We start from the raw sequence: 21,676 nt of genomic DNA, 5'->3' as shown, positions 1-21,676 counted from the left end.
TCTTTAATGCCCATTTTAGTTTGGCGACACATTGTGTTTTACATTCTCACATAATATAGATTCAACACTTTAAAAATGCCATCTTCCAGGAACAAAAAGTCACCTTTGGAGTATCTCACAGTTGCAACCTGCTGGAAAGCTGTGATGTCACATCTGGGATTTGGTTTACCCAATGAGAGTCAAGTAACATTTTGCTGATCGGTGATAAATAATTTAAATGTAAGGAAGAGTTTAAAATATAACATTTATAGCATAAAGTCATGTAGAGCACTTTAAAAATTCTGTTGACAGAGTTTTGGTTTTAAGCCTCATTCTTAACAGGTTGTTTCAATATCTCTTCCTTTTCATTACTTAATTGGTCACAGTAGCTGCATCACTGTAAGAGTGAAAGTAATCCACTGGGTTTTCAGTTCCTCAGAAACGTACATGAAAACATAAAAATGTACCGAACCATGGATTTATGCTACTCAGTGTTTTCTTTAGCAGGGGTCTGTGTTTATGGGACTTTGAGCGATACTATTTCAAGTCTATAGAAGAAGAAATCAAAAGGGATAGCCGTATCACATCAAAAATACTAAATTCATGTGTATTTCACATCCTTCGCCCCCTGTAAATTAATTTGTTAAATCAAGGACACACACAAGATATAATTAAGGCTGTTTTATGGAGAAAAACAACAACAACGTTTTAAAACAAGCACCATTTTGCACAGAAAGGTAAACAGCATAGTTTTCTTGTCAATCTTTAGGTGCTTCATTTGCTAAATTGTCCAGGTTCTGTCCATCAAAGCGGATAGCGTGCCAGCCTTCAGTGACAGTGAGGTCCTGAGCTCCTTTAGCAGCATAAAAGTCTCGAGAGGGAGTGTTCCAGTTTAACACAGACAACTGCAGCCGCACACACTGCTTCTTTTTTCCAATCTGAGCAAATAAAAAAATAGTCCTGCTCTTAATCATGCACTATTACCTCGCTATAACACAAAACAGCTGATATTAACCAAAACAGAAGAAAAAAATCAAAAGCCTCCAAATGCAACAAATCAAATTAAAAGAATATGTTTTCCATACAAGTACAAAAACAGTCTTACCTCTGCAACTTTGCTCAATAAAGCTGTACCAATGCCATTTCCTACAGAGGAAATCATTATAAACATGATAAAGTAACAAATACATCTAGACTGTTATATATATACCACAAGAGATATTGTACCTCTGAATTCTGACATCACATACAGGTCCTCCAAATATACTGCCCGCCCCTTCCATGTACTGTAAGTGTAAAAGTAAAGGGCGTACCCGATGACTGTGAATCCTATATGAACAAAAAGAGGCAAATATTTCAAAGGTAGGTAAACATTACGACAAATATCATGGAAAAGCCTCTCCCTTCCTTATACTAAACTACACTTTTATGTGGACTGCTAATGTAAAAGACCGCTATTGCTAATAAGGACTTAAGATATAAAATTTAAACTAAAATAATCTAATGCTGACTGTGCAGCTGTGGTGACGTGAACTAGGAAGTTCCTAATTACATAGCAGCATTGCTTTGTCTGAGCAAGGTTTATCTTTGTTTCTAACATGTGAAAGAACAACGCTTATCTTAATTTTAGGAGGAATAGCCTCATCTGCCACTGTTGATTTATGAGGTGACACTTGTTTAGTCATAATTTGTCAGACATGTATATCTAAACAGCAAGGCCAGAAGCCTTTTATTATACTGATAAGATCAAGTGTGGCAGACAAGGAAGACTACAATAAAAACAAAAGGCCATGATTGAACATTTACCCTCATTAGACTTATGCTCTTCCGGTACTTCTGCAACGAGGCATTCAAAGAAGGGGTTCTGGCAGAAACCATCACGCTCTAGCTCTAAATTGCACAAGAAAAAGTTATCCATATAGACATGTTTAATCTCTATTTTAACAGCAATAAAAAGCTCTCAAACAAGAAGAAACATCAAAAACATACATTTGAGAAACTGAATTCTCTTTAAAATTGTCTCTTCATTAATAGTAAGTAGTGACACTGACATCAATTATTTTGAGTAGGAGAAGCATCAGGGTCTCTATTAAGCCAGTTGTGAATGACAGTCCTCTACTGTAAATTTTTCCAAAGGTATTAGCAGGCTTTTACTTAAAAGGATGCTTTTGTGTCAAGCTTGGGGTCACAGTGTGTCGTCGACTTATGAGCACATTAGAAAAACACAAGATATCAAAAGTTCAACAACCTGGTTGTATTTGTTTTTTTAAAGACACTTAGTAATCCAGCTATCTTTATCTTATAATAAAAGAGAGATTGGATGTATTTCAAAAGAAGCTGCATGACAGTTGATAGGGAAAAGTACACGAAGAATTGCAGTTGACCATATACACCTATATCTAAGGGACCTAATCCTAATCTTATTCAGTTAATCATTGTTGGACTAATTACCACTCCTTCTCACTGAGCTGCAGTTACTGTTTCAGCTAATAACTGCATCTAATGTATGAATTATATAGTTATATATAAATTCATCATTCAAGGCAGCTAAAACACATTTTTAAATACCAACTTAACTAAAGGTAAAGAAGCTCATTTCATTTTTTTACGTTATTTAACAGCAAAAAAAAAAAGAAGGAAAAAAAAGAATGTTGTACTCATGAATAAATACTGTTTAGTGTGTGATTACATCTTCTAACGAACTAATGTTTGCTGGAAGATTAATTCCAAGTTCAAGTCTACACTTGGAATTCATCAGCTAAAAATACATCAGAACAGGCATCAGAACAGGTCTGGTGAAGCCACCATGTTGCCCAACCATCTTGAATACAGTGACTGGCAAGGAAATTCTTTGAGACCAGCCCCTGTTTATCAGAGGGAAAGTGTTATTTTTAGGACACTCTAACCTAACGTTAGCTGGTATAATGTTAGGGTTTTTTTGTTTGTTTGTTTTTAGATGTTCACCTGCTGTGGAGGCAAGTTTCAAAATCAAGATATGATGGATCATACCTATGGTTTTTTCATCAGAGAAAGGAAAGAGACAACACGACCAGCATCTCAGAGGCATTTCAGAGGCTAACAGCAGCATCAACTGCTCTACAACTCAACTCTCACTGTCATCGGACAAATCTTTCACTCACTCATTGACTCATCTTGAACTCCTTTCACCAAGTTCTACAGCCTTCTCCAGCATAAATAAATGTGGAAACATATTGACAGTTGAGGTAAACAACAGAGATGAACTACAGCAGAACTACAGCAAGAGTTGTTTGTCCTACAGTGACCACCATAGCTAGGATTTTGCACTTGAACTGGGCAGCATATGAAAACAGAACTCAACTGACTGAAATCTGCTATCTATTGACATCTAGTGGTGAGCTGTACCTTTAAAACGTTAAATTCTGGCAGGTTCTATGTCATTAATCTCTCTGGTATGGCTTCATGAGAAAGGTAAAATGGGACACAGACACTGTGAAAATAATTAAATTCACCCAAGTTAATTTTGCTGAAAAGGTCTGTTTGAAGCTGGGAATGTTTACACCTTATTCCATTTCTTTCATATAACATAAACATGACACATGACAGTTACTGTCATTTGCATTGTTGTTGTGTGTCCCTAAACTGTTGAGGCAACAAATGAAAATAAAAGTTTCCTCTACAAAAATCTCAGAAAACCTTCTTTCATATTCTGCCATAAACAACTGAACTGTTCTCTCTCTCTTTTTGTTATTTGTGTTGTTTGATGTGTGGACATACTGCAAATCAATTTCCCATTGGGGACAATGAAGTTACCATTGACCACTGACTATATAATTATAAAAAGAATAAATATACAACTTTGATATTTATGTTTCAATGATTTTAAAGTGTTTACTTTTTAATAGTGGGGTTTATAATGATGATTGATTATGATAATCTGATTGTTGGGAGTTTAACCCTTGCCAGTTAATACTGTTACTGTTAACTGCTAATAGGTGCACAGGTGTACTTATTAACTGTAAATATGGCTGCACTCCATTTCAGGACTGTGGGCTGACTCACCTGCAGCTGCCAGTCATTATATAAGGATAAACTAGGCTAGTTATTAACAATGATTCATCATATTATATTATACATATGCTTTTGCAGTCGGTTTAAAAACTCATCATTAAAAGTTATACAGAAAAAACGGTATGCTTTTAGACAAATAAATCTTTACTTTCCGTAACATTTAACTAATGGGGGAATTACCTTCATGCGAAATCTTCACTTGGTCAGGCATCTTTTCATAAATCGCCAAATCCTGAAAAACGCCGTTTTACTGTTATGTCAACTGAGAAACACGCTCAGGAGAATCATTAGGAAACAAAATCTAACTTTTCAGATATCGAGCTAACGTTTAACAGAGCCCTGTAAAAGTACTGTGAAGTGGGAAAAACAGTGAACTATAATTCACCATTATCATCCTCGATATGTCTTTGCAGTCTTCCTTCGCAGCACGCCGTATTTTGAAATTCATGTCTACAGTAATTGCAGAGTTTCAGGGGTTTTTGCCAGAGTTTTCAGCTCTAAGGCTACGCGCTAAAAAAAAAAACAGAAAGAAAAGAAAAGTCTGTACAGGAAGTGGCTACGCTTTGATACTTCCGCCTTCAAAATAAAGGTTAAAATAATTTGGAACTTTAAAAAAAGGTATTATTATTATTATTATTAGTAGTAGTAGTAGTAGTAGTATTACCGTGTTGTATGCCTTTCGATTTGGATAAGACAATAAGTCTTTATATAAGCCCCATTTTACAACTAACAACACAAAGACAGTAAAAAGTAAACCTCCAAAGTAAAAGTTGCAGTAAACTGCTGCAAAAGTGCTGAACCACATAAATGAGCAAAATTGCTTAAATATGAACAAATTTCACAAGTTCGTACTTATATTTTTGTTTGTTTGTTTGTTTTAGGGTCCTTAGTCATTTTGCTTGAATATCATTTTTAAAAAGTTTATGTGAAAAATATTTTGACTTTTTAAACTACTGTTTTTTCTTGTTCTTTAGTTGACGGATATTGGATTTTTAACCTGTCAACTAATATGACAAGTCAGAGCACAACAGGCTTTATGGGGCCTTAAAAACAAACAAACAAACAAACAAACAAACAAACAAACAAACAAAACCCTGAAATTAAAAGTTTGTGAAAACAGCTAATGGGAGTGAGCTACCACTATTTTTTCTATATATACTGAGCCACCTTTAAAGGCTCCACAAAAAGGTTAAGAATAACTCATGGATAATTACAACCATTCAGCCATACATGGCTTTCCAACTAAACTCAAGAGTTCTGTGAAGGTTCTCAGTCATCCAGGTCATCCTAGTCTAAGGAGCTTGGAAAGAAAAGCGTTTGGACTTCTTTAAGTTGCTTGAAGACGTTTCACCTCTCATCCGAGAAGCTTCTTCAGTTCTAGGGTCAAATGGTGGAGAGTCCCAGGTTTAAGCTCTGTGGGCGTAACCCACCAAGAGGGACAATGGATCCCCTAATGATCCTCTACCTAATCAAATGAGCCAAGGTGGCAAAATGGGTGTAGGTCACAATCAGCCAAGGTTTTGGGTGAGCTCATTGTGAAACCTAGCCCCACCCTATCGTGATTTCCTGAGGTCAGATGGCCCAGGATGTGAGAGGGCATTAAGACGTCTGGGAAGGGATTTTAAAAACTGGATTATAGATGGCAGACAGTTGGTGTCATAAGCCACTGCCTCTATTCAAAGATGGTCGCTCACAGTGGACATAAATGGCTTCTTTTACTCCTCTGAGGGTTTGAAAGAGGAGTAAAAGAAGCCATTTATGTCATTAGGGGTCCATTGTCCCTCTCGGTGGGTTACGCCCACAGAGCTTAAATCTGGGACTCTCCACCATTTGACCTTAGAACTGAAGAAGCTTCTCGGATGAGAGGTGAAACGTCTTCAAGCAACTTAAAGAAGTCCAGACGCTTTTCTTTCCAAGCTCCTTAGACAACTAAACTCAAGATAAAAACAAATACTCATGTTCTTATTTCATTTATGGTATAGTGAAAAGCTTCAAGAAATTTAAATATTGAAATATTTCTCCTATTGTGATAATAGTCACCCAAAGTGACAAGTGAGCTTAGTCAAAAACATAAAAAAAAAACAACCCAAAACCCCGGAACAAACAAAAAAAGATTATCTATATTTACACGTGAATCACAACCTTCATTACACACCACAGGAGACTAGTTGTGTGAAAGTAATAGAAAGATATGACAAGTGTCCAGTATTTAAACTATTTGCTTGTGTATGTGGTTCAGCTCTTAATTTGCTGAAAGAATTCCAATAGGTGCGGCTTTTACTTTGGAGGTGGATTGTCTCTGTTTCATTTTCACTGTATTTGAAAACTTTAACAGCTGCAAAAGAATTGTACTTCTTTCACAGTTTTTACTTTCGAAGGTCTAACAAAAGTAAAACAACACAGTTGTGCCCTCTATTTTTCTTTATTGACTTAAGCAAGGAAAAGCCTTTAAAATTCATATTTACTACAAAGTAACACTATATGTCATCTCTATAAATATTACAGTATATTAAACAAAAGGCATTATTCTGCAGTTTTCACTTGCTGACAGAAATCGTCCTGCATTCTGTGACCTTTCACTCAACATTTCAAATGCAGGATTGTATCTTTTTTTTTTAAACTTTTTTTTATGGGTACTTTGAATTCAAACTAAGTTTTGTTGAGGCTGTGTCTTTTTTCGCAGGTTATTTTATAACCTTTGGGCTTAAAGCTGCCTTTCATTACACATTAGACCCATTTACACATAACAATGTAGCAGCAAACTTGATTTATACAAATTCATACATATTTTCCTCAAATGTAATGCAAGTTTGGAGTTATATATTTAAATTTCATCTGAAAATATAAAGAGTACAAAAAAATTAGCTGGCCATTTTAACTACAGCTTGCTAAGTTTTTATGTTACTAGAGCAGAATCCCTCTACTGTCGCATTTCTGTTGTTTGTCCTCACTGTTTTCATTTATTGCACTGACTCGATGCCCATGTGGATTGTTTTGCAAGCTCAGATATTGGATGTTGGCAGCAATTTACAAACTCTGAGAGCCACCCATACCAAAAATGACAATACCAAAGAATCGGTTTCTTAAAACGACAACAGAAATGTAAAAATCACATCAGTTGAAAGATTTCATAAAAAATCATTTATTTTAGGGTAAAAAAGAAACATGAAATCAATTTGAATATAAGCTGAAATAGTGAAGATGTCACAGATTGGTCGGTTTTTATCGGGCATCAACATATTTACGTCTGGTCACATTTGCTCTCAATCAGTCAAGAGTTCAGATATTGCCCCTTCATACCACCTCAGAGGTTGCCCCATTAAGTTCAGCCCAAACAAATCTCCTTGTGTGCTCAGCTGCTCCAACTTGATAGGAATCTCCACTACTCATACAAGTCTCAGTGTGGTGCCTGTGTGCTTGCTCCAGGAGACTCGGACCGCTCTAGCTTCATCCCTCCATCTAGTGAACTTGAGGAGATTGAGGTGGGTAGCACAGAGCTCTTAGTCTCCAAAGACGAAGAGGCAGATGAGGGAAGAGACACGACTATGTACTTCTGCAGAGGTCGTGAAGCTGTCAGTCCAGCGCCACTGCCAGGCTCCAGTTTTACCAAAGGCTGCAAGGTAGATGTAGCACTGGGAACAGTACTAGTTACTGGTGAAGCTGACTGTGAAGAGCTGAGAGTTATGACCTGAAGATAGACAAAAACACACGCAAGCAGTTGTAGATTTTATTAGAAAAGTCACAATCATCGACAGCAATCTTTATTCAGTGAGTTTTGTCACTGCGTTTCCATTTTGTAACACTAAGCATTTATAAAATGTCAAATCTGGCACATTATCATGCCAATATGAAGGCCAAGTATATGAGAAAGGCTTTGTGCCTTTATGCAAAAACAGTTTATAAAGATTTCCTGTAGTGATGGTAAAAAATAAAATCACCTGCTGAGTTGAGGCGGGTCCTGCACTGGTTGCCATAACAATGTACTTAGTAGCTGGGGGAGATGGTTGTGATGGGGTACCAGGTCGTGGTGACATCAGTGTGAGGGAGCTTGGGACCTTAATGATGCTGGGAGTGCGAGGACCTGATGACCCACTTAGCCCGCTTTGTGAGACTGAAAGGGTGGGACGCGGCTGAAAGAAAGTGGCATTGTTCATTATTAAACACAGGCAAACATATTAGTTACTAATATTTACCAATGGCACTTGTAACAATCTTAATATGCCATTTTAATTTTGAATTCTCTTATTACAGATAAGTATTTTTAAATATACATTCATTTATATTTTAACAGCCACGTGAATGGAGTGGTGAAAATCTTCATTCTATCACCTCAGACGTCTGTCAAAGCTTAAGCCTTTTTTTCCCCAGGCATGACTTGGAAACTGTCATCCATGCTTTTATAACCTCACGCTTGGTTTACTGCAACTCCCTTTTAATAGGGGTTGGCCAGTAGGGATGGGTACCGGTATCCGTTCTGACATAAACAGTAGTAACCAGACCGAAAAGCAGCGCACATTTCGGTGCTTTATTTCGGTGCTTTTTTTTCCCTGAGATGTGATACACTTTAGATTTTAGCCAATCATTTTACGTTTCCGAGGATAGTAGGCGGGCCCGGGTACGTACGTTCTTTTAGAGCAGAGCTACAGATTAAAAATGCCCAAGGCGAAGCGGTCAAAGTCTGGCTGTACTTCACAGCAAAAGATGCAAACCCAGCAGCCTGCAACAAGTGCTTTAAGCTGATACTGTGCAAAGGAGTAACACCTCGAATCTGATGAAACACCTGGCGATGCATAGCGTTTTTTTAAAAGCCGAGAAATGCGCCGTATTTGATAGCTTGCTGCGAGACCTCACACCGTGCACATCTACTGCGGGTGTGGTGCCTGTTATCGGACCCGGAGTTAGCAACATCCCCCAAGAACCTGAAGAGTAGAGTCCTGGCCCCTAGCCCTGCCAGTGTAGCAGAAATGATGACGGATGATGATGGCAGCAACAGCTGTTCTTCTCTGGGTCAGTAGCTTAATGTTGTTCGGGTGTAATTTACGTTGAGTAGGCTAACCACGTTATTACATTAATGCATGTAAGGTGAACTAGCAAACACCGTCGTAGTTACATGCGGCTGTCTTCTTGTTTGATGGCAGATACTCCCTTCACCCTGGCCAAAAAGGCTAAAATGACCAAAGAAAAAGTGGAAAACAGTTAAACATGAGAGGTTTTTGGACAAAGTTTGTGTTTTTTCCATTGTTTAAGCACTGCTTCCAGCCAAGAGTGATACCATATATGCCCTATAGCTGCAGAAAAGGCTAACATTGTTATCTTTTTACAAAAAACAGCTGAACATGAGAGGTTTTTGGACCAATTTTGTGTTCTCCATTCTTTAAGCACCGGTTTGAGCACCAGCACCGTTTCAAAAGTACCGGTTTGGTACTGGTATCGGATAAAACCTAAACGATACCCATCCCTATTGGCCAGGGAACTCTGGTGCAACTGGTGCAAAATGCTGCCGCACGGATTTTAACTGGTAAAAGAAAATTTGAGCATATTACTCCAGTTCTGGCCTCCTTACACTGGCTTCCAATTGAATTTAGGATCCATTTAAAAACCCTTTTACTGGTTTTTAAATCCTTAAATGGTCTGGCGCCTGTATATGTGTCCGATCTGCCGAAGCCCTATGTCCCCCCTCGTTCACTCCGGTTAGCCTGAGCAGCTGTTGCTCTCAGTCTTGGCTGAAAATAAATCACGGCTGAAACTTAGAGGAGACTGAGCATTCTCTATTGTTGCCCCGAAGCTTTGGAATGATCTTCCTCTTCACATCAGGCAATCTTCTTCAGTGGTGGTCTTTAAATCCAGAATCAAAACCTATTTTCATTCCCTCACTTTTGAATCAGCAGGTAACTGACACTGTTATTTTATTGTTAATTGTAAATTGAAAATAATTATTATTATTCATATAGTATACTTTCAGTATTTCTGCTGTACAGCACTTTGGTCGGCCTTGTGTTGTTTTTAAAGTGCTATATAAATAAATGATAGTATGGTATAGGATACTTAGGTGATAACTGGGTGCAAGTTATACCTGAGTGATTGTTAATGTGGTTCTGTTGACTTGCTGAGCTTGCAATGCTGCTTGAGTCCTGGCCTTCATTACATGGGAGCAAAGCATGGGTCCGAGATAACCATAGTCTGTGCGATACTGCTCCACGTTGTCAGGCTGAGGTCGTAACTTGGCAATAACACTGGCACAATGTTTCTTTGTAAAAGGAGAAGGGAAAACAAAACAAAACACTTTAATAACAATCTCAGGGTTTATGTAATCTGCTTGGACTGCTCTAGTTTACAAACTAATGTATGAGACTCAGAAAAGTTCATATATTACCAGTAGGAGGCTTTGAACATGTTCAGCTCCTATCTTATCGATATTAGAGACCACTGGTCCTTCCATCACTGCTTTGATCCGAGCACCCTCTACAGCAAGCCGAGGAATTATCAATGTCTTTATCACCTACAGAAGATAAAAGATAAAAACAGCAGGTTGGTTTCACTGCAACAGACAGAACAAGAAGAAGAAGAGAAAACAAAACCCCACTCACATCTGGTCCCAGTTCTGCAAGTCCAGCGATGCAGCCGTACCGTGTCGTCCACTGCGTTTTATCATCCAGCCAACTCTGGAAGAAGAAAAAAAAAGTGGATTCATGTGTTTTGCTGTGTTTTCCTACTTGGTGTTTGGTTGCCTGTTCTGAATCAGTCCAAAAAAGCTACAAAGCCTCCCTGTGAATCACATGAGAATTTTCAACTGTTGGGTCCTGGACTAGAGGATACATTTGTGAGGTAAAGGTTTACTATCTAACTGTTACTACGTAAGAATGCAAAGCACAAAGAAAAGCTTCAGAGCGCTTCAGTCGCAACAGGAGATTACCAAGTTCACACCTGCCTAAACAACGCTCACAAAACAGGGCCAGTAAGATTCCATTAGACTAAAGAGCAAAAGGGTAGATACACCCTTAAAAAAACGTTAAAATACAACTAGAGATGAGGGTTTTTTTTTTAACAAATTGGCAATGGCATATTTGGTTATTGATTATTATTAATAATTTTAAGACATACTTGCACATCACAGCTTGATACCTGCATTTTTACACTGTCATCAATTAGATTTTGAGAAAATGTGAAGCTATTTAGTTTAACTTCTGACAGAAAAATTAGCACCGCCTACACTACACCATGTGCACTTCACAGTACTATTTGGGAAAATGAAAGAGAAAAAGAACAGAGATAAATGGAATGGTTGCTGAAAGAAGAGAATTATTTTGTAATTTCAAAAGTATTACAGCCAAAATGATGAAATACATCCAGAGAGCCTGTTTAATACTTGGGTGATAGAGAGTTAATCAAATTTATACTCTGCATGATTCCCTCCATCCCCCCTTTTCCACATATCCAATTTAGGGTCGCCAAGGAGGCTCAAGTCTATTCCAGCCATCATAAGATGAAAGCTGGTGTTCATTCTGGACAGGTCGCAAGTCTATCGTAAGGATAACAGAGCAACAGACACCCATTCACACCTATAGCCAATTTATTACTGCCAATCACCCAAGCCCGTGCATGTCTTTGAATTGTTGCAAGATAGGACTGTTCTGTGCATTTCACTACCACACCACCATGATACATGTAAGAAGCAGGTTTTCTTGTATGTATAAAATATCAAAACATCTTCAATATGGGAACAACATATTTATTACAAAAAAAAAACGTCACCTTGGTAAAAGTCTTGGTAATACGAGACTGAATGTTGTTGGTTGTTGTACTGAAGGTTTTACAACTTTGGGCCATAAGACGAGCAGCAAAGTCCCGTAAAGCCCAGTGGTTGTCAACATCCGGTCGCAAACACAGCTGCTTACTCACAATACAGGTGACCACAGCCGGGATGAGCTCATGCAGCTATAGATGGAGAGAAAAGGAGAAAAAAAAATTGAATATCACATTGAAAGTATGTTTTGGGTTACAAGCTTCATACAATAATACAACATTGTATTTGTTTCCATCACTTACGTATTTTTCCAGATACAGGGTGGGGTTGTCCATCAGAGCTTTGACCATCCGCATCAGATAAATCAGAAGAGCCAAGTTGTTTTGCACCACGTTTACACGCACCTTTGAAGAGAGCCAAAGGTCAGCACTTTGAACACAAATATGCCCAGGGCTTTTTTGTGAGGTAAAGAAATGTTTGAGAAGAGAAGATGTTGGAAATGTGCTTACGCCCTCAGAAATAAATGTGCTGAATCTTGGAAGCATCTGATAAAGTCCAGGATCGGTAGCAATACTCTGTAAGGCTTCCTGTGTGAAATATATGGAAACATTTTTAAAAACAAAAGTCAGGTGACAAACTGGCCTGAAATAACTTTTTGATAGTATGACAGAATTAGACTGCACTACTATTTTACTTTATAACAACTGTATTAAAATAAAAATAATGTTATTCCTCAACCCGTTTTAGAATAAGTAACAAAGACAACTAAATTAAAAAAAAAAAAAAAAACCCCAGATGAAAATTTTTTGTTTTAATGCTTTTAGAAATCCATGACTCTGTAGGACTCAACTATCACCATGTTAGTAGTTTAATGTGGGGCCCCAGTCTGTACGCACACACACACGCACGCACGTACACACACACAAAGTGCACAGAGACTGCGCCATTAGATTTTCTAGGCATCCAAAACAGCAGCACATGTTTCTGTGTTTACCATTAAAAGCTTCATTGGGAAAAAGTTAGCTTTAGTCCTTCATCAAACCACCTGATCAACAAGCTCCAACATGAAGAAAAGAGAACTCTGTAGCTGCTCCATCCACCGCTGTCAGCTTTGGACAGCGAATTGTAAATAAAATCGAATATGTGCAGATGACCTGTTAACTTAGTCTGGCATGAAGAATTAGGCAGTTTGCTGAAAGCTGACAGCAGAGAATGTGGATATGTTCGCTTTTCTTCTTTGCACCTGCCACATACTCCTTTAACAACTTGCGTACACACATACTCAGTCATTCACTAGCACACTTAAACTCAGACAGAACTCTTTTTTTTGGCCTAAAGCCTTCCAAGAAAAAACAGTAAAGGGCATTTTGTTTTATGCCCAAGTTTAAGTTATATTATACAATTTATTGTATAATATAGTTGTAGTTTTTGCTCATTAATAAAACAAAACCATTACTAAAATATTCAATAATACAAAATACTAATATAAAGTAGAGGCAGAACTTACAGCTCTCTTAGCTTCACAGGATCCAACACATGCTTCTGTGATTTCCTTGTAGTAGAGCTGCTGTTCAACAGAAAGCTCATGAGTGCTGCGTGGTTTCAACCTTATTAGACCCTTTTCCTTTCCTGAACAAGACGGATACAGATAAACATTATCAACAAGCATTGTGAAGGCAAAACTGAAATGAACTAAAGCAGGGAAATGTAAGAGAAAAATTAGAAAGTTAAATAGAAAACAAGACACTGACCTTTACCGTCAGGAGTTGTGGTGCCCTGACCCTTGCCTTGAATCGTACCTTCCTCCTCCTGACCAGGTTTGACTACTTTGAGAGGCTCTGTAGATTCAACTTTCTGTTGCTCTTTTGTTGCTAAAAAGGAAACAAAATATATCTAATGTGTCTACGTTTCTTCTCCAGATATTTAACTCTGTGCTTTAATAGAAAAAAATCTGGTCAGAGCTAACCTGGCGGTGGATTTTCTGGAATAGCTGGTTGCATCCCCTCAATACTTAACCAGTGAGCTGGTGATGAACAAACAAGCACAGAGTACAAGTTAAATATACTATTGGACAAAAATATACAAAAGAAATTGACTCTCTGACTACCTTTAAGAGACACATCTAGTGGGACTCTGGGAAGAGGTGTGTTTATAATGTCACTGAGGTCAACTTCCTTTTCCTCGTAGAAATGAAGCTCTCTTCCACCGCCACTCGCAAAACGAAAAGGGATAAACTCTTGCGACTGGAAGCCATACAGGGGCTGTACCGAAAGGAATTAATTGAGACTTGCTTGTCTTCAAACTGCATCCATCAAATCACTTAATATGCCAGCAAAAAGTACTTCATTTAAAAACACACAAGTTCTCACTTACTTCCACATTTTTTAATTTGAGAGCATTGTCTATATCGCTGGTGGTTAATTTACGTCTCTTCCCATGGTGCATAAATTTCAAAGCATCCTATGTAAAAGGAGAAAAAAAAAACACCAAAGAGGATTTAAATATAAATCTGGATTTTCCAGTAACTGTTTTTTGAGCATTTTTCTTCCACATATTTTCTCTGATAATTCATACTTCACCTGTGCAATTTCTTTTATTCTGTAGCTGACCTCTTCACTTAGGGCTACACAGCTGTCCTCCTGTAACTGCCCCACTCCCACAGACTCTGCCATGGCCTTCATTGACTCTGTAGGCAGGACGACCGAACAGTGCTTCTGCCGACGTTCTTCCGCCATGGCTGACATAAGAAAGCACACAGGTCTGTAAATATAACCTCTCGTAGACACACGCACAAAGTCAAGATCACACTTAGAACTAAAACACAAAATTCTAATTGTTCATAGCCAATTGTAGATACTCAAATTGACTTAAAGTAACAATCACAGTGTGATACTATGTTGTTGACAGATCTAAGAGAGTTCTGTGATGTTTAATATGAGATTATAAATAGCTTATAATCAAGTCTTAAACGCTTCCTTTGAAGGCAAGTGGACTTGTTCTTGTAGGGTCTTGGGAGACATTTCCGCTCTCATTGAAAAGGCTTCTTCAGTTCTAAAGGCTGATGAGGATTCCCAGGTATTTAACCTCTAATGTGTTGCCACCTTGAAGGTGGTCCTGAATGTCACTGACCCACTCTGTCTTTGTGTCATCAGGGTCACAAGTTTCAGGGTGTGACACACTGAGGTCACATGCCATGCTGTGAATTCTCTGTAACATGTCAGCTAAGCCTGCCCATCATGTGAGCCATTAAGATGACATGGGTCAAGGTGTGAGTGCGAATTGATCTCAAGAATGCATTATAGCTGACTGGTTATATAGACCACCACCTCAGTTGCTATAGGTGCACATAGGAAGCATCCTTTACTCATATTTCAAACTTTGTGGCTTCTCTGTCTAAAATGTGAACATTAGTATCTTCAAAAGAGTGTAATTTTTCCTTTAAGTGCAGATGTACAGCTGAGTCTTGTTCTGATAACCCAGCTCCCTTACATTGGTTTTATGTGTGATTACTGTGGTTATTGTTGGGCCTGAAGTATATTGGGAATGTTAGAGGTGCTTAGTGAATATTCCTCAGAATACCTGCACAGATCTAAGTACAATGTTCTTTCTTCTTTGTTTACATACCCACCAAACCAGGACATTTAGGCTAAATTCACTTACTATAGATATTTCCTTTTGTAGATCATTTTTGTTGTGCTTTTAGTTTCCGAGACTCAATGCAATAACTACACAGATTGTCCTATTGCTGTTCACCATTAAAAAAAGAAAAAACCCTCACAGCTATACATCTCCAAAAGACCCTCATCCAAAACCCTTTTCATTAATGATGGGCAATCCCTAAGACAAAACCATTAAGGTGGATAATCACACAAAAGGAACCCCTTCAAGACACTGCATACAATAACTGCTTATTATATAGTAGAGATGTGCAACAATGACCCAAACACTGATCTAAAACCTCGTCTGGTGATTGGCAGGGGTTATGAGAGAATGTCAAATGCATGAAAAACTGTTTGGAGGTTTGCTGAGACAACAGTAACTTTCTGGTCAGCAACGAAACAACAAAACTTATTCATAATAGAATAATAGATCCTGTGGTAGCAACAGCATATTTGCTGTCAGACAAATTCTCTAAGTTTCGCATGTATTTATTAACATAAATGCAACGATAACAGACCGAACAAAACCTCAACGGGAGAGAAGTCGTGTTTTAAAACTACACCGATTACGTCTTTGGAGCTTGTTCTTAAGATGATATACAACGTTATCATGAAAACAAGTCCACGGTATTTCACAGGACTGGAGGTATTGCAAAGCTAGCGCGATGTAATTCCACCCATCAAATAAAATCTAAAATCTTTAAAAAAAAAAAAAAAGACTGAAACTTAATGTGGAGGCGAAGACTACACATTTAATATAATGTTAAGTGATTTTAAAGATTGTCCAAGTTCCTCTTTTCCAAATACTTGGTAGGTAAACAAACACACTGAGCTCCAAGGAGCGGGTTTGTTCACACTGACGGAACAACAGCGAACTACAACATGTAACACACAAGCCACACTTTATATATATTCACTGAAACCTAAGATCAGCGAAAAATGAAGAAATTATGGTAACTTTACGCTTCTGAATAAATATATAGTTATTTCACACTAACTTGCGGTAAGCTAATTTTTAAGCATGTTAGCTTGCATGCTAATAACTTAGCTTCCGTTGACGTTTTTACCTGTGTGAAGTTGCTTTCTCCTCTCTGAATATAAGCAGGAACTTATGCGAATAAAAACAATCAATGTTTACAAAAATGCTGATTTCGCGAAGCTGTTTCTTCTCTCTGAATATCCATCTCTTGATGCAAATAAGTAACTAATTCGCGGACTGCAGCTGAGACCTCAGTTCGTGAATGAGCGGTTGTGTTTCGTCGCCATTTTGACTCACGTTCCGGTTGCGGTCTCGCGAGACTATACTACTGACAGTAACCGCCTAAAGTTTATTTAAAAATCAAATCAACTAAAATGTTAAAGAAATTAATTACATTTACTTTAATATTAAGATTGCCAATGTTACAAATAAATCCAGACTAAATTAAAACTCGGCAATCTTACGTTGAACAGCAAACATCGAGTCTGCACATCCTGGAACGGAACTGTTATTCTCTTAAAGTTTACAGGGGTGAGCTTATGTGGTAACAACGGAGGTAAATGACAGGAGCGTGGAAGGACATTACAACAAGCCACAATGTACAGAATTATATTTCGGACTTTGGTGGCGCCTCGAAGTTCTTCAGTCAATGTCTACGACTCGTGTGTTTTAGCAGCTAAATGTGACAAGACGGTTTTCAGGTGAGGTAACGATGTAACTGTTAGCTGTGATTGAACGGGCCACACTGTGAAACAGAGTAACTAATGACCGTGAGACTCAGCTGCCGAGCTTCTTAATGTTAAAGAACAGGTTGCCACAGTACAAACGAAATATGCTGAGTTTTGCTTGTTTCGTTAAACAAGAGTGGCATGTGGCTAGCAACTAGCTTATTCTAGCCTAAAGAGGGGGATGGACGTCTTGACTGACAGCTCTTCAGGCGATTGTTTCCGTGGTAACGTGTATGTGAAGTTAATTGCACGGACCTGAAAAAAAAGTTTGATTCACGTATAGCTGCACAGACTAATATGTATATAATATAAGTATATAAGATGTATGCAAAGCATCACAAGTTGTCATGTTGTCTTTAAATGGTGCAGATTAAAACTGCATGGAATTGCATACAAATCTATAATGTATAATAATGTTTTTTTTCCAGTCACTGTTGCCCCCTCCTTAGCATTTATTGCGTTCAATATTGATAATATTGTGTTAATGTAATAATTATTAAAAGTGTGAATCGTGACCTTTTCAGATTTGGCTCCTTCTGATGCACAAATCTGTTTATCTCTTGACACAGGGTTACAAATGAATGCGGGGTAAAAACCTTCAGCACAAGTTCAAGCTCGCTCTGTGAAAAGAAGTATAACGAAGACCAGAAAACACAGGCAGTTAAAGAGGGTGGCAAAGCGGAGGTGGTCGAATTGAGGGAGGAGCCAGCGGTGTTAAAGGCAGATGATGGAGACGCCGCAGAGCAGCAGACAGATGTTAAAACTGAACAGGTTGCATCAAAGCAGCCAGCGAAAACGAAGAATGATGCAGCTAAGAGTGGGAAGGAGAGTCTCCTGAATCTTCTTGGAGCCATGAAAGTAGAAGTCACCAACAAAAGGAAGCTCAAAAACCTGAAGGCAAAGCAAAGTTATGAGTCAGTTGCACAATATAAGCCGAAGGCGGCACCTATGGAGAGCACCATCAGTATGTATCAGAATGCTACAGGGGATGATTCATCACAGAGGTGAGAGAAGTTGGAGAAGGGTTGTATTGCCTTATTGAAGTTTTTTGTGTTATTCACACCATTGGCCATAAAGTTGTAAGATGACAACAGCAGTCACTCCACATGATTCTCTTTCAAGTTTATTTCATCTATAGTTACTTACATCACATGGAAAGTACTGGGCTACCTAGATGTTAGACCTACACGAGCTGCTCAACTATGGAAACCTATGCCATCCAGCTCCCAGCACACAGTTTTTGTGCTGATTGTAATGCCAGAGGAGGTTTAGAAGTCTGTGCTATGCACTGTGCGCCTCAGTACTTGGTGACTCAGCTCATGGCTAAGTTGCTGTAGTTCCAAAATGTTTCTACCTTGCAATAATACCACATACAGCTGAGTGTGGAATCTCTAGAAGGGAAGAAACTCCACTAATGTGACTTGTTGCATCTTATTACAGCTACTTGATTTCAGTGAACTCCTTAGAATGACTCATTCATTCACAAATGTTTGTAAAGGCATACTGCATGGTTCAGTGGTTGATTGGGGATGAAAACACCTGAATTCAGAGTAGCCCAATACTTATGTCCATACAATTAAAAACCAAACCTTAGGAGCTATACTTTTTGTCATATTTCATTGACTCATTTGTGCCTCCCTGGGTTGTGTTTTTAGTGAGACTTTGGATCCTGATCTGGTTGCTGCAGTATCTGCTGCTGCCTCCACTCTCCCTAACCGCAGCCAGGCTGAATCTGACCTGCTCAGGCAGCTGAGGCAGCACGAGGCAATCACTGAGGCTCAGAAGAAAGGCGACATTAACAACCTCGGGTATGTCCCCAATAACTGTAGTTAATAAGATTGTTACTCCCCCCCCCCCTTTTCTTTTCTGAAAAGCTTATTTAACAAAAAATAATCAAACAATATTTTCTCAGAGTGATTATCGCTGACATGAAAGTAGGCAAGAATCCTAACCGGCAGAATGCCTGGCCAGCCGATCAGATCCGGTTTGATGACGACGGGCGAGGATATACACATTACAGAGGAATCACTTCCGAGCTGTCTGGTGTTCGGAAACGGTAATATTTTTATCAGCTCTTCACACTGATTTTGTTGTGTTTTTGTTGTTGTTTTTTTTTCCAATGGATCTTGTGTTTAATGTCTTTCTTTTTTAAGGAGGAACTTGTTGCTAGGGAAAAGACTTAACATCTTCACCCCCACTGCTGATGAAGATGGAATTGAACCAGCAGCAGGTATTGATGGATTTAGATTTTCTTTTCTTTTCTTTTTTTTCAATTTGAAGCTTACTGTTCATTTCATATGTTTGCTTGCAGAGGCCACTTTTTGGTGTTACTTGTCTCATTGTTAACGCCTAAAAATAAACATTTTTAAAGTTTGTCTTCAAAATGTATGCACCACACCAGAAGATCACTGACTTAACAGTGGTCTTCCTCATGAAGACTTCTAGTAAGCAAGTCATGAGTGACAGTTGATTTTTCAAGCTTAAACTGATGAAACATGACACAGTATCAAACATGTTAAGCATGGTGCTTTAATAATGCTTGTCAAGACTGATGCATTTAATGCCTGTCACTCCGTAAACATATTTCATGTCACATTTCAAAATCTTTTGCCTTTAACGTCATTGTATCATATTTTCAGCTAAGCCGACTCTGTGGGACATGGACTTTGCAAATCAGTTGTCTCTATCGACCAATCAGATGCCTCGAAATGGGTTTGAGGAAATGATCCAGTGGACCAAAGAAGGGAAACTATGGCAGTACCCAATAAACAATGAAGCTGGTGAGTAATGAAGGTTGACTTCATTATTTTTAAAAGAGGGGAAAACACGTTTTTCTGAGAGAGAAACTGACTATTCATTCTTGCTGTGTTAGGCCTCGAAGAGGAAGCTAAGGTCCCATTCCATGAGCACATCTTCTTAGAGAAGCACTTGGAGGAGGGCTTCCCTTGTGAGGGGCCAGTGCGTCACTTCATGGAGCTAGTAGTGACCGGCCTGTCCAGAAACCCCTACCTGACTGTGCAGCAGAAGAAGGAGCATATATCCTGGTTTAGGGACTACTTCCATCAAAAAGAGGAAGTGCTTAAGGAGGCTGATGTTTACCTTGAATAAACTTAACACGGTTTAATATGTCTGCATTTGCTATTTGTGGTCACATAAAAACAACACTTTAAAGCAAGACTTTGCCACCGTGATCATTACTCATACAGTTTATTCACCAGTCAAAACCTTCCTGGCTTCTCGGCTCTTGCAGGAGAGAACTTAATGGAGATATTGGATGTCACACTATTGAGAAAAATGCCCTGAAAGGAAGTGAAATGTTGCTGCGCACACAGTCATATCAATGCAATATTTTTGTGATTCATAAGTGGTATTAAGTGATGTAAATAAAATGGTTGTGTTGATTTATTCTTGTTACACTGAAATATTGTTATAAAAGGTTTCCTTTTGTATCAAATTAGAGTAACTTACTTTAAAAACAAGTAACACTTTAGCTGAATGGATTGTTAGTGACCTTTGTATGACAAAGAAAATGTGCAGATGAAAATATTTTTGTATTCTTTAAGTGTCACAGGTCATACAAACACCTTGCAGTCATGAGTGATTGTGTTTTCCCAGACCGGTTGCAAGAAGTATAACCTGTGAGCAGTATTGAGGATCTGAGATCAAGTTTACAGTAGAAAACACAATCAGACCGTGAACCCTGTACCCCTTCTCAGGGGAAGTGCTTTTAAAGTTAAACAACCTGTTTAACAACGTGCCATACGGATCCTTTCTGGTCTAAAAACACCCTGCTCGATCTATTGTCTGAGAAAGTGGAAACTGACAGGTTGATGTTTCAAAGTGCCCCACTTCCACATTTTGTTCACTTTTCCTTAAACAGAGTGATTGGCATGATAAGATGTTGGCAACACTTCCTGGTTTCTGTTTGTCTGGGCCATACAGTGCAGTACGGGAGGAGGGGGGGGGGACTCGTGTAGACTTGTTAAGGCTTGCCCACTAGATGGCGCTACTGAACGCTGTGGTTGCGCATGAAATTAGGATTTCCCACAGTTTTAAAGGTGGCACCCAGATACTTCAACTAAAAAAAGTTTAGGAGTGCATTACCATTTTTTGCTATATTTGTATAGAAGTAAAAAAAAAAACTGTACAAATGACCCTTATATTTTTTTTAAGCTTAGGGCAGTGTTTTGAATCAGCTGAGCCCCCCCCCTCAAAACGTTTTGAAACTAAAAACATGCCCTCTCAGCTTGTATGGTGCATTCAAGTCCCGCCAAAATGTGTTTGAATGACAAGCGAACTGAAAGAGATAGCTGACTAACCAACCCTTTCACTACATATTTTTAAAACTGGTATTGAGTAACGACAACTTTTTATTTTTGTCGAGATGACTGTCACTCATAGCACCAAGCACAGAAAATCGTGGAATAAGATTTTAAACTCAAGTGTACCAATAAATACATAGATACGATGCTATGAGAAAGTGTGCCCAAACTATTAACTGTAGCATTAAATAGGCAGTTAAATCACGCTTGATGTG

General features: G+C 38.5%; 3 protein-coding genes across 3 annotated transcripts; 1 reads left to right on the top strand and 2 right to left on the bottom strand.

Annotated features, from left to right (window-relative positions):
- Nucleotides 1-313: 313 nt before the first annotated feature.
- Nucleotides 314-4,541, bottom strand: sat2b (spermidine/spermine N1-acetyltransferase family member 2b). Its single transcript, XM_063487252.1, has 6 exons — nt 4,415-4,541; nt 4,210-4,261; nt 1,786-1,869; nt 1,207-1,308; nt 1,085-1,125; nt 314-917 (listed from the first exon to the last, which is right to left on the bottom strand). The coding sequence occupies exons 1-6, from the start codon at nt 4,475-4,477 to the stop codon at nt 738-740; spliced, it is 522 nt and encodes a 173-aa protein (XP_063343322.1). The 5' UTR covers nt 4,478-4,541; the 3' UTR covers nt 314-737.
- Nucleotides 4,542-6,432: 1,891 nt separating this feature from the next.
- Nucleotides 6,433-16,698, bottom strand: taf6 (TAF6 RNA polymerase II, TATA box binding protein (TBP)-associated factor). Its single transcript, XM_063487857.1, has 15 exons — nt 16,500-16,698; nt 14,353-14,510; nt 14,147-14,233; nt 13,881-14,034; nt 13,740-13,796; nt 13,525-13,644; nt 13,281-13,402; nt 12,283-12,360; nt 12,076-12,177; nt 11,782-11,964; nt 10,617-10,691; nt 10,403-10,528; nt 10,103-10,276; nt 7,968-8,159; nt 6,433-7,717 (listed from the first exon to the last, which is right to left on the bottom strand). The coding sequence occupies exons 2-15, from the start codon at nt 14,506-14,508 to the stop codon at nt 7,427-7,429; spliced, it is 1,917 nt and encodes a 638-aa protein (XP_063343927.1). The 5' UTR covers nt 14,509-14,510; nt 16,500-16,698; the 3' UTR covers nt 6,433-7,426.
- A 255-nt stretch (nt 16,699-16,953) lies between these two features.
- mrps31 (mitochondrial ribosomal protein S31) lies at nt 16,954-20,544 on the top strand. The gene is made up of 7 exons (XM_063486718.1): nt 16,954-17,112; nt 17,709-18,143; nt 18,795-18,947; nt 19,052-19,195; nt 19,293-19,369; nt 19,779-19,919; nt 20,012-20,544. Exons 1-7 carry the CDS (start codon nt 17,009-17,011, stop codon nt 20,245-20,247), a joined length of 1,290 nt encoding a protein of 429 aa, XP_063342788.1. The 5' UTR covers nt 16,954-17,008; the 3' UTR covers nt 20,248-20,544.
- The last annotated feature ends 1,132 nt before the right edge of the window (nt 20,545-21,676 follow it).

This window comes from Pelmatolapia mariae, linkage group LG10_11, assembly GCF_036321145.2.
Source record: "Pelmatolapia mariae isolate MD_Pm_ZW linkage group LG10_11, Pm_UMD_F_2, whole genome shotgun sequence".
Classification (NCBI taxonomy): domain Eukaryota; kingdom Metazoa; phylum Chordata; class Actinopteri; order Cichliformes; family Cichlidae; genus Pelmatolapia; species Pelmatolapia mariae.
Note: the sequence above shows the minus strand (reverse complement) of the source record. Positions and strands in the feature narration are given on the sequence as shown.

What these genes read in the sequence shown, in the direction of transcription:
- mrps31 (XM_063486718.1), top strand. Translation starts at nt 17,009, where the DNA reads ATGTACAGAATTATATTTCGGACTTTGGTGGCGCCTCGAAGTTCTTCA. An exon ending in TGGAATTGAACCAGCAGCAG is followed by an intron (nt 19,370 to 19,778) that starts GTATTGATGGAT and finishes TCATATTTTCAG; the next exon opens with CTAAGCCGACTCTGTGGGAC. An exon ending in CCCAATAAACAATGAAGCTG is followed by an intron (nt 19,920 to 20,011) that starts GTGAGTAATGAA and finishes TTGCTGTGTTAG; the next exon opens with GCCTCGAAGAGGAAGCTAAG.
- sat2b (XM_063487252.1), bottom strand. Translation starts at nt 4,477, where the DNA reads ATGAATTTCAAAATACGGCGTGCTGCGAAGGAAGACTGCAAAGACATA. An exon ending in ACATATCGAGGATGATAATG is followed by an intron (nt 4,262 to 4,414) that starts GTGAATTATAGT and finishes GGCGTTTTTCAG; the next exon opens with GATTTGGCGATTTATGAAAA. An exon ending in AGTGAAGATTTCGCATGAAG is followed by an intron (nt 1,870 to 4,209) that starts GTAATTCCCCCA and finishes TGTGCAATTTAG; the next exon opens with AGCTAGAGCGTGATGGTTTC.
- taf6 (XM_063487857.1), bottom strand. Translation starts at nt 14,508, where the DNA reads ATGGCGGAAGAACGTCGGCAGAAGCACTGTTCGGTCGTCCTGCCTACA. An exon ending in ATGTTCAAAGCCTCCTACTG is followed by an intron (nt 10,277 to 10,402) that starts GTAATATATGAA and finishes CCTTTTACAAAG; the next exon opens with AAACATTGTGCCAGTGTTAT. An exon ending in GACCCGCCTCAACTCAGCAG is followed by an intron (nt 7,718 to 7,967) that starts GTGATTTTATTT and finishes GTCTATCTTCAG; the next exon opens with GTCATAACTCTCAGCTCTTC.